This window comes from Ammospiza nelsoni, chromosome Z (assembly GCF_027579445.1).
Source record: "Ammospiza nelsoni isolate bAmmNel1 chromosome Z, bAmmNel1.pri, whole genome shotgun sequence".
Lineage (NCBI taxonomy): Eukaryota > Metazoa > Chordata > Aves > Passeriformes > Passerellidae > Ammospiza > Ammospiza nelsoni.
The window spans coordinates 37,189,961-37,202,541 of record NC_080669.1 but is presented as its reverse complement, the minus strand read 5'-3'; the positions used below and the strand labels follow the sequence as shown (position 1 = coordinate 37,202,541).

The window sequence follows — 12,581 nt, the reverse complement described above, 5'->3', positions numbered from 1 at the left end:
TGCATGGCAGTGCTTCAGTCATGTGAGTTGTCCCACCTTGTCTCTGTGATCCCAGTGAGTCCATCAGGTACCGACAGATCTCTTATTCCTCCTGTTGTCTTCCATGAAGATGTGCTGTGTTCATTTGAACAGCAGTTTCAGATAGGCACCCAGTTGAGCTAATTTTCCAGTGTGTGGAAAATCACACTGTAAAAGACCAGCTTCTACAAAAGAGACAGAGGAGTCTTGGGCTTTTGGAAGACATGGCCTCCTTTATCCTAAACTCCTGACTGCATGTTGCCCCCCTCCTCCTTTTCCCATTGGCTGAGGTTCTAGGAAGATAAAGCCTTCCTGAGTCACCTACTACATTCCCCCTGTAAGCTGTATCCCCCTCACCCCCATCATGCATTGCATGGCTGTGAAAACTAGCTTTAAGCCCACCCTGGCTGGAGAAGTTAATATTCATAAGTCTAGTAAGCCTGCACATTTTGCCCTGAAGTTCAGCATGCGCTTGGTTCTGCAACAAACTTGAGTGGCTTGATATTCATGAAGACCTTCACACCCATTTCTCCAGAACTTCACTGGTTCTTTCAGAATGAGTTGTTTGTGAAGATATTATCCCCGTTGGGATTTATAAAGTTAGAGAGTTTTTGGGAAATGGTTAAAATAGTTTAAAAAAAGTATGTAGGCTTTAAGCTGAAGTTCTGTTATAGCAGAAAAGTTTTTTAAGCAGTAGACGTGACAAATAATAATAGGCTTTTGTAGAATTAGCTTTAAGATAGCAACAAAGTTATTTAATGTATATTTTTAGAAAGTTAGCATGAATAGAGTTTTGTTCTTTGTCTCTTATGAACTAGTTTTTGTTTTAACTATTATTACATGTGTTTTATAAGATTAGATAGAATGCTTGTCAATATGTGGTTTTTTGTGTATGATTAGTTGAAATTTAGACTGAGATGATTTTATGTCTTTTTGTATGACTTACTCTCGAAAGACATTTTGTGTAGATCAGTGAGCTGTTAACATCATGTCTTGATTGTTTTGAGACTGATGTGTTAGAAATAAATGCAAAAATCTCTTCACTAATCTAATTCCAATACTGTCCATATCTAGACGTTTTACCGCAGCATAATAAATTCCTTTTTTAAAACGTGAATTCCTAACACAATTAAACTTATATCTACCCTTCCCGCACAATAACCACCCATTTCTCCTCTCACCAGGAAGACTCTTATGAACCTCCCTCATACTGTCAGCACTCCATTATTTGTGTGCATAAAGTGAACATCCTCCCTGAACATTCTGCTGCTCATCACAAGGTCTTTTCTGTCTGTATCTACCTGTCTCCTTTTGCCTGCCAGTCCAGGCCACAGCTCCCTCACTTGCCATTTCATCAACATCTTTGATCCCTGCCGTTCCTAATTTAAAACTCCCCTGGTTGATTTGGCCTATTTCCTATCAAAGTGCTTATTTATGCATAGTTGTTTGTATCGCACATTGGTACTGAATAGTGCCTGGTAAAGGTTAGTGTAATTTCAATATTGGTCTGTAAAAGTGAAATAAAAGAAGGCTCCCCCATTGATTTGCAATGTAAAAATAGTGCCTCATTCACTAAAGACAAAAGCAAGTTGAAGTACAAGTATGAATAAATAAAGTTTGATTTCTAGAATGTAGTGTAATGGAACTGTGACTGAATTTTCTTACACTTAAAAAGCCTTGAATTTAACATAAATGTGTTAATGTGTTCTGACTGTGCTGTGGTTCTTGTGTGGCTGGCTGCAAGATTTAGTTTCCCCCTCTCACTGCCTTCCCTTAAGGATATAACTGGAAGTCTGATAAAGTCAACAAAAAAGATTCCCATTGACCTGAATACACTTTGTGGGCAGACTGTTAGAGAACACATAATACTGCATTCTCGGGTGACAGACACAGATAACTGCATTATGTTTGCATACAAATTAAAGAGTAGCGGTATAGCAGACTGGTCTTGAGGGTTCAACATTATCCCATGTTTTTCCCTTCCACAACAAAATGAAGATTTGATTGGAGAACCTGTGCAAAATTAATATAATCTGTGTTTCAATGGCAGTGAAAAGATATGCTATTTTCAATTATATACATGCAGTCAGGGAAATTAAAGAAGAGCTTGTTTGGAAGGCTGTTGTAGAGCTGTCAGAAAGCCCTAGTATATCACTTGTCTGTAGTTCTGCTGCTATTCTTCTGAACAGAATTAAATTAGTACATATGCAATACATAGTGCAGTTGCACTTTCATGCATCAGGAGTCTTTAGTGTATCTCTACCTTCGTTAACTTTGCGGAACTACTTTACAATTTATGCAGAACAGCAGGACTTAGTGTTAAGTCCTAGTAAGCATTACACTTACTTACAAGTCCCAGTAAGTGTTATACTTTGTTGCTCTCATAACAGGCTTTCTGAAATGGTGCTTTTTAACAATGAAACTAACTGACTGTTGTATTGTGCATGCAGTTTAAATTCATATGTAATTTTCAGGCGTATCTGTATTGAATAATCATTCAGTCACAAATTCTAATCAGTGGCACAGGTTTTAGGAAAAACTTCTGTGAATTTCCTTTAAAATTGTTTATTTGTCATTCTGTTTTCCCTGGAAGAAGACAATGAAGTTGTTATTGCTGCTTACCTTTTATACATGAATCTTTACCTAGATATCTCCAGAAGCATTAGAAAAACACAATGATAGCTCCTTTAATGATAATTCCAATCACAGAAATATTACATATGTGTTAGAGGTTAGAAAGACAATTCTTTGAGGGAGTAAGGAAGAGAATTAGTTGGAGTGCTAAATATAAATTTTGGTGTCTCTGTGTAATACTAGTTTGAAATGTGCTTGTGAATTAAAAGGGAATAAGTAGAAAATACATAGGCAGAGATTAATAGAGTCATCGGTACTTCCAATGTATGTTGCAGAAAATGTTCAAAGTCTTAATCATTGTTTATAGTAAGTGTTACTGTGCTTTGATCTTAATTTAGAAAATCCATCAGCAGTACAGTGAAATTATTGAGAAATCTGATTATACTAGACCTATCCTATGGTTGCATTACAACACCATTCCTCTTATTGTGTTTATAAGGCTTTTATTATGTTACATGATATGCACCAAAGGTTTTGCTTACTTTGTTTATGGTTGTTGCAGTATTCTGTACCTGCAGACAAAAAGTAATTTATCAGCAAATATATTTATGTGTCTAGGGAGTAGATGCATGTCAGAAAAAAAGGTTGCTTCACACATACTCTGCAAGTTCAGGAAAAAGTTTTACCCTTTTCTGATTGTTCTAAGTAAAAAAACCCAACAACTTATTTACAGTTGATGTGTTCTGTGTATTTTACATTTTGAGACTTACTGCTAAAGAGTTAACTGAATATTGATTAGAAAAAGATGAAGTAGTGAAAATTTATTTATTTTAGAGCAGTTAAAGCATTACAGGGAAATAGAAAGGCATCCCATTTTGAAGGGTAACTGGTTTTTAGGTGTTTCTCAAAAGTGTATGGTAAATATTTTATATGTAACTTACAGTGTTTGTAAGGCAATTGACAGAAAAATAAATGAAGATAGGAAGCTCATTATCTACAATAAAATTATTTCCATACAATTTTTTAACAGAGGTCATTGTTCTTTTTCTTAATTTCTCTTTATTGCTTGTTTTGCACAGGAAGAAGTTAGAGGAGCTGCAGAATCTTTACAAACAAACATTGAAGATAGAACACAGCAGGCTGAGCTGATAAAGCAGCTAGAGGCTCTCAGTGCTGATATACAAAAAGTACTGCAAGACCATGAATATATTCACACAGCTAAAACAACATATCAAAAAGTATGTTATTCTGCTTTATGCTCATAGGGTTCATTTTAATATCCATCTGTACAATATCAATGCACAGAGTAATCAAAGCTCTTTGTAGTGTTGCATTTTTAAAATCTCTGTTATTCTCTATTATTGCCAAAATATAATTGAGTATCTGAGTTTATTGGTCTGATTGCGTATCAGCATATATGGCCCCTTGCATACATAGAATGGATCAGCCTTAAAAAGTTAAGATTTCATTTCATCTGAAGACAAGTAGGATTGAATTGCCAAGCATATAAATTTCTTTATCTGATTTGGTGTTAATTATGTTTTTATCTTCCTCTTCTGTAGGACAGGAGCTTTCAATTACTAAACTCTCCAAATTGATTTTCATAGTTCAGGGGAAGATGTTCTTTTCACTAAGTGAAGTATTTGTGTGAATCACAAAGAATATTAGTGGTTTAAGATACAAACAACTGCTCTATAAAAATTACCAGGAAAAATTGTTGCTATAATATCTTTTGAAATGGTTAACTAGTTCATGAAGTTTGAACAATACACACATTTGCAGAATGGTTTTATGTTTTTGGTGAATGTCAGGGGAAACATTCACTCTATTGATCTGCCAAACACTCACTACTCAGAACTTCTTTCAGGTTTATGAACTTATATATATATATATTTCAGTCTCTAAAAAATACAAAATATATGTTTGCTTCTTTCTTAGAAGGATTACGAAGCAAGAAGGCAAGGAAGAATTTCTATAAAGAACTTTTACATGCCTTCTACTATCTTGAAACTGCCTTCTGAAGTTGTGTATTGCCAGTGCTTTTTCCCAAAAAAAATTTCTTCCCTTTGTCATCTTACTTAGAGTGTGCAGATTGTAATAAAATTGTGAAGCTAGACCTGAGTCAAAACAGTCAAACCCAGAATCAGTACTGGGTTTCCAAAGGTGTGTTTATTTAGTATTTATGGCTTGTAGTGTCCAACACATTCTTGTCTACTTGACACTGTACCATGTGATGTTGTTTGCCAAGGTAATTTGAAATAGTGTGGAATGCCAGCATAAAGAGCTGTTGAATATAAAAAAGGGTGGAAAAAAGCCCAAACATCCTAGAAAACTCTATAGTTTATTTGACTGCAGTGATGATACAGTGATGATACTATGATGATATTAAATAATTTCTTCATTGCAGTAGTAGCTCAGTCAATCTACAAGTAGACCTTCTGTCAAAGTTGTTCAGAACATGTACAAGGCAGGAGGAATTTATCTGTCTAGAGCAAGATAGAGTAAATTCTAGAATTTAAAAAATGGAGAATAGAGGTGTCAGGAGTTGCTGCTTTTTTTGTTTTCCATTCTCTAGTCAGTGCTTCTGAAGGTGTTAAATTAATCCTTTGAGTCACTCAAAAAAAAAAAAGGAAGACAGTATGACATGTCTTCTCTGGTGGCTGTAAAACCATCTTCTTCCAGACAAGTTCTACAACAACGCAATATGAAAGAAAATAAAACTGGATTTTCAGTTCTCATTTTCATGAGACTGTTTTAAATCCTGAAAAAACTTTTTATAAAGTATACCTTACCTTGCACAGGGGAGATTTTGCCAGTTTTTCTTCAGTATGGGAAAGAATTTGACCTGTCCTATGAACAATAGTTGCTTAAGTAATGTGTAAAATTGATGGTTATATTAATATAGCTATAGGGTCAAGCCACTTCTAATCTGAGCTAGGTTCAATATTTAGGATTTCTTCAGAAAGATGATTCACAGTTCTTAGTCAGTCTAGACTTAAAGTTCCTGCCTATCTTACCTTATAACAAGATTAGTGTGTTTTAGAAGATAAGCCCTAATTTTTAATAACTGCCAAATAGTCCCAGTTTACAAAAGACTCTAAAATTTGCTGTTTTGGAGATGTTGAATTCAATACTTTTTAACATGGAGTAGTAAACTCCTTAGACTAGCAAAAGCCAACTCATATCTGCTAAAAATTACTATTGTGGAACTGCTAAGTCTTCTTTTTGTAAAATATCAAACCTGAAAAAAACCATGGAAAAAAGAGAAAAAAACAGTGAAAAAAGGAGTAAGTGAAGTTCCTGAGTCACAGTGGAATAGAGCTAATGTTTGTGGCAAGTTGAGTTAAGGGAACTTTGGAAGGGGAAAGGAATTAATTTATTGTGACAGTCCTATTCTATATTTCTGATCAGAACTGTATAAAACAGCCAATTGTAATTGCATCAAGTAATGTGGATTTTTCAAATCACAAGATATGTCTACTGAAGTCACAGCAGGCTTTTTGAAAACTCAGCATCTATAGAAATAATATAAATCTATATTTTTTTGCTTCAATGAGAGAGGAACAAACTATTGCAGACAAATGTGTGTTCTGTTTGTCTTCCCTGCATTAATAATATGCAGTCTGCAACAGCTAGATAAGGATGTGTCAGCTATTCCATAAATACAGTCACAAAGGAATATTTTCCTACTTCTTCAAATGGCATTGAGCCTATCAGCATGTACATCCTATGATATATTGTCCCTTACAGCAAGATCAATGACCTCTCTGTTAGTGGTCAGATAGGCACTATGTGCTGTAGCTCAGGCAGTTTGGTTGGCTCACATATTCAAAGTTCCTGTTAACAGGGTACCATTGAGAAAAACAGGGTTTTGTGCTGATGTTGATGTGTAGTATGAAACAGGAGACTGAAAAAAGAAAAAGTATTTATGATAAATCTGAGGTCATTCACTTGCTTTGAAAGATGTATAAATGTATTGAGGACCACAGATTTTCAAGTCTAGCTGTAGTGAGCAGCATGTTGAGGTCTGTAACCTGTTTTATCAAGTTGGGTTGACTTTACATACCTTTTTTCTTTAAGCACAAATTTTAAGGATGCTGTGTTCTACAATAACTCCTTTACATTAGAGCTTTTATGGAAAGAAATTGATGTCTATTTCATATTGCAGCTGTATTTCATATTCTCAAGGATAGAGAATATTTTTCTAAAATGTGTAGCATCTGCTTTAGTGGTCCCAAATGCTCTGGGGACTTCATTCCTGTGCTGGATTTAATGAGACTCAATAGATTTGTCCTCATCAACAATTTCAAGGTGGAGAGATTTCAATCAATACTAGGGATAATAAGACAAGAAGAGATTCTGAAGTCCTTGGCCAGTTTATCACAGTTTTCTGAAATTTACAATTTAAGGCCTTTGTTTTTATAATGCTTTACTTTCACTTGATCTGATGTGGCCTTTAGGATCCATGTTAATCATACTGATCAAAAGTCGTTCAGTGGAAGGCCTTTTTAGTGGAGTGGAAATAGCATTGTCATTCAACAGGAAATGATAATTTATGTCCTGAAACTCAGCTCTCAGCACTCAGATAGATAATACTATCAATAGTGGTAGTGTGCATGTCTGTGGATGAGGAAGAGCATTCTGCAGTAGTCTAATTAGACTATTTCGATATAGTAATTAGAAAGCACAGTAAGAGTTTGTAGTTATGAGGAATCACAGAAATCTGCATCAAGGTCATCAGCAAGTAGATAAAATTAGGAACATGACAGACACATTATCAGATGTTGTTCTGTACCTGCATTTGCCTTTGGTAGTCCTTCTCATGGTGTCTTGTGCAAGTAGTTTGCTTTCCTTCAAGCCCATGAAATTGTCATCAAAACATCAAGTTACTGTGTTGATGATAATACAGTTGTTTTACACTTCCAGTATTTTTTGTAACTGCAGCAACCTTTAAGCATAGTCAAAAATAAATGTTTTTATGTAAGCAGTATTAAATTCTGAAAATAAATGCTAAACCCCTATAAAGATCTGTAAATACTAATAGTAGTGCAGGTTCCTATTCAAATTAGAATGAAAAGCCGAAGTCCTTTCACACATGATAAGGCAGGAGAGAAACTACGTGTCCAGTCAAATATGCTAAAGCCCACATAAGTAATGAGTGTATTGTCATTTTAATGTCTACTATGGGAAGGTTTTGAGGAACTCAGATCTTTAACAGGTCCCCACACCTGAGTTCAAGCTCAGATAGTGTTCTCTATATTTGGAAAGTGTGTTAATTCAGGTAGTCTTTGTTTCTTGCATGCCAAAGATCAGTACACTTGGTCACATTCTAGAAAATAGATTTTGGCATCAGATGTGCCTATAGGTTGAAGTTGAAGAGTCTCTTACGGTGATATTAAAATGTGCACTCACAGGCAATGGTTTTCATGCCTGAAGGACCCTGTACTGGTATTAGACCGCAGCAGTTCCAGTGTGTAATTGTGTAGACTGATAACCTGCAGAATATTCAAGTATTTGTGAGGGAAAAAGTGAATATAAATAGAATGAAAGTAATATAATGAATATGCTATATATAGTCTGTCTGGACTGTCTCTTCACCTTCACCCTAGAGTTTCTTCTGCTGATTTCTGCCCTTGTTCTTTTCAAATTCTCATAAAAAGCATGGGTTGTAACATGGATTTCTGCAATGGTGCTGTAATAATTTCCATTATAGTTTTACTTTGTCTTAATTTAGACTAACTTTTAAAAATTTATGTCATTACTATATGTTCAATATGTCATTAATGCTCAATGATACTGTGTGTTTGGATTCAGAAACAGCTGGATATAGCAATTAGTACTATGATTTAGTTGACACAATGGCTTTGGTCAAAGGTTGAACTTGATGATCTTCAAGGTCATTTCAGGCTTAGTGATTCTATGATTCTATTTATTTGGGTCTCTGTAATGTACTTTTTTAGAGTGTGAGCATTTTGATAAAACATTTAATGTAGGAGAATACTTGTTTTATACACAGTGCATATAATGTGGTTACTGTTACATTTTTTAGATGGATCTACCTTAGTGTTAGTTCCTCAGCTGGAACTTTGAAGAAAGTCTCTCAAATGACCCTACTCTCATACTTCAGCTGATACCATAGAAAAGTAATGACATATCAACTAAACGCCTTTTGGATCATGGAACTGAAAAATGTATCTTGGCTGTTAGCTGGCATTTAGTGCATAGGAGCAATCTAAACCTACTTTAAAATAAATCCTGCACACTTGTTAAGTGTTGGTAATTTGTTTTAGCTGTTTCACTCTGCAGAGGTGTTTCTTTTTTTTCCAATTGCGCTACGATTCTGGTTAACATACCATCCAATAATAGCATAAGTTGATTATTTAGTTTTACTAGGTTCTTTTTTTAAATTTCTCAGCTTTCCTTGGTCTGACCTAAGATAATTCTGCCATCCCACATATTCAATAAATGTCAGTATTTCCTTTTCCTACCATTATCAGGCTGTGTTTTCCATTACATGTGAATAGCAATTACAGTTCCTTCTTTTGCTTCTGGAGGTCCTAGCTTTGGTTAGGCATTTTTTGCTTTCTTGATGGTATTTTGTTTTCTGTTTCAAGTATCTCTTCACTGATGTACCAAAAGAGTGTTTTCTGATGAAATCAGGTAAATCAATACAGGAAATTTGTTAGAATAGCTGAGAAATATGGAATACTTTACTTTCTGTATAATTCAGCTAAACTACTCACCCTTTCTGACTGATGAATAATGCTCTCGTGTCATATAGGCTAAATTTATTACAGATTTCGATACCTTTAATATTTTCTCATTTGTTTTTAAGTATCTTCCCCTGTAACAATCTAAGCTGCCTGTCAGAGAAAGGACAGCTATAATGTGTTCAGAAGAAATTCTCTTAAGTACAGTCAGTCAACAATTTTTGCAGAGCATTTGTGTGTTGCTTGCTGGTGCTTTTGTTTCCCCCATCGTCAAATGTCATAAGATGTTGTAAGGAATTATTTTAAATATATTCCTATTTCTTTTTTCTTGTGAACAAAATTTATTTTTGTAAGTTTTCTTGGGGATTTAAAAGTTTACTGGGTAGATCTCTTGTCCTATTTGCATTCAAGTGAAATAAAACCGTTCACATACATATAGTCAAGATTCCATTCTTTTCTTCTGTGAAGTTTGCTAGTTCTGAGATAAGTCATATACAATATTTTTGTTTTTCTTTTGGATATTCTATGCAATGTTCTGTCTCTCTGTAAAACAGATGTTTGTTTTACATTCTGTTTCTATACACCTGACTTTATTAATGGTAAACATGTTTCATCATGCTGTGCAATTCTGAATATTTTGGAATGTGCATACTGCAATGTGATTAAATGTGGTGCTTCTTCTAAAACTGGGTCAGAAACAAGAATTAAACTCCAAATAATTAAATGTAAATATTAAGCATTTTTTTGATCTACAAAACAGAAAAAGAAAAGATGAGGAGCCAAATGGAAACTTGGAAGCTGTTTTGGTTATCTGTGTTTTCTGACAGCTAATTTTAATTTTTAAATTTTCTGATGTTAAATTCCTCAAAAAAAAAATCTGAATATTATCAATAGTAGTAAAAACTACTATTGAATAGTATGTTGGTGTTGTTTAAAAAAGTATATGAACCATAGTTTTAAAAGATGAATAGTGTGAATATGTTTTTTATGCATAGATTTAGCTAGTTTTAAACTTGAATATGTTTTTTATTAGTACTGTTTTCAAAGCAGGAAAGGTTGGAAAAGTTTGTGTGAGGCAAAAGACATGCTATTTGTCTTGTCCTGACAAATGCTGACTACCAAAAAACCCCATTAACTACATCAGGGGATGTGGCTGCCAACTAGGAAAAAGCATAATATTTTTGATGTTCTCCATTCATCTTACTAGGATGCTACCTTTCAGATACTATAATTATAACCACTTAAGTACTGCTAGTCATAAAACCAGCAAATTGTCATACCAGTATGATCTAGCTAATGAGCTTATATAGTTATAGCTGGAAGTAACTGTGTCTTGATGTTCCATTCATTTGGAAGGACATTATATGGTTTTGATAAATGAACTGTTTATTTTCCTGTGAGATACTTATTTCCATAAGAAATTGGCTAATCTTGAACTTGCACTTCTAGAGAGAGCATTTCTAAATATAAATATATAAATATAACTATAAATATAAATATAATATCCACTAGGCACAGAAATTTCAATGCAAATGTTTACTGACTTGGACTCATTTGAAATATCAATCTATCTGGACTTTGAATTAGTTTTGCCTGAGAGACATGATCTCTGATCTGCCTTGGAAAAAGGCAAGAAGTAATTCACTTTGTCCTGTGTGGATTTTGAGAGCCTGTGGGAGTAGAAAATGAGAGGAAGGATGAAAGGCTGATTGATTATTGTTTCCAAATTTCTCACAAAATGTTAGGTAGTTTCCCAAGCTAGAAGTTGTGATTATTTTTCAAGTCTTTAACTCATAAGTGATATAAACAAATGAAAGGGAGGAAGAATTGTATCATTTTTAAAAAGTGACAACAGAAAGAATAAAAGGCAAAATCATTCTTACATGCTGCAGTAACAAATATCCCAAATTTTTTAAACATTAAGTGTTCCTCTCGTTGAAAGGCTGGAATATGCCTCTTGGTAATGCAACATAAGGCTCATTTTTGACTGGATTTTGATTACAGCCAAATTTGCCATCACCACCTTTACTAACCAATTTAAATTTCAGAAAGGTAATGATTATTGTGTTGATTACCCATCTGGGGTTTCTGGAGGGGAGAAAAACAGTGATTACCTTCTCTTGGCCTGTTATATAACCAGAATTCCAGTAATTTGTAAAATCCTGAAGTCAAGCATGATTAAAAGGAATCTTCTAACTCATCTAACTGTTTCTTGACTGCAGCATCATAATACAATGGTTTTGGAATAGAAGCTTGGTTAACAGGACACCAAAGCAGTGTGGACACCTATTAGTTTTCCTTTTACAATTTTTTAAGCAATCCTTCCTAAGAAGAGAAGTTGGTTTAAGTACAATTTTATTTCTGCTCTGAAATACTGATTTCTTGAGCATGTTAAGATTAATGCCTTGCTTGAAAGTTTAGCCTATGAGACATGCTAACAGTCTGTTGAAACAGTGAGGTATCTTCTTCAGATACTGAGTAGCTATGAGTATAGGACATCAGTGTTGTGTGTGTTAGGGAGATTCTTTCCTGGGCTTGAACTTTTCTTGTTGTTCAGATTACATTGAGTTAGGCAAAAATTAGTTTTTTAGTGTTGGCTTTGTTAGCAAGAATGTCTGTTTTCTTCCATTAAAGGTAAAAACGCCTTTTTAAAATGCTGTATTCTTAATTGTTGGGAACAAATGTTTGCTTCATTTTATTTGGCTATTCTGGTAGTGTGTGTGATGAAAAATTTCAGACTATTTTACAGAAAATTTATATTTACATCTTATTATGTATGCATTTAATTGTTCACTTAGTATACCATAACTATTATCCGTGTGAATAATAAATATATAAATATATTTACTGAGTTGAAGCAGTCATTTCTGCCCTGACTCCTCCTTTGTGTGTGTCCAGACACCAAAGACAATGTCATCAAAGAGGTGTCACTTGATCAAAAACCAGTAATTAACAGGCATTTAAAGTTTCCAATTGTAACTGTAGCATTTGACAGGTATGTGTGTTCTACCTAATACAGTATCATAATTTCTCATTATGAAGTTTTTAAAAGTAGTCAGAAGAGAAAATACCAGTAAAACAATGGAAGTACATAGATTGCACGTATATGTAACTTAAGATTATTAGACAAAAAAACCCCAGATTTTTAGACTAAAATACAAAGTTACATCTATGTGAGAAAAACAGAAAGGAAATATTTCAAAACTGCATCCATTGTTGCCATGCAAAAATCCATCAAGGTGTATTTTCAGAGTATGACTTACTGGTTTTTAACATCAG

The 12,581-nt window shown here is 34.1% G+C and overlaps 1 protein-coding gene across 1 annotated transcript in view; it reads left to right on the top strand.

Annotated features, from left to right (window-relative positions):
* CNTLN (centlein) overlaps positions 1 to 12,581 on the top strand; it is a 199,923-nt gene that overhangs the window by 43,858 nt on the left and 143,484 nt on the right. Inside the window, 2 exon segments of the mRNA XM_059493082.1 lie at positions 3,672 to 3,703; positions 3,706 to 3,830. Of these exon segments, the coding sequence (XP_059349065.1) occupies positions 3,672 to 3,703; positions 3,706 to 3,830 (157 nt within the window).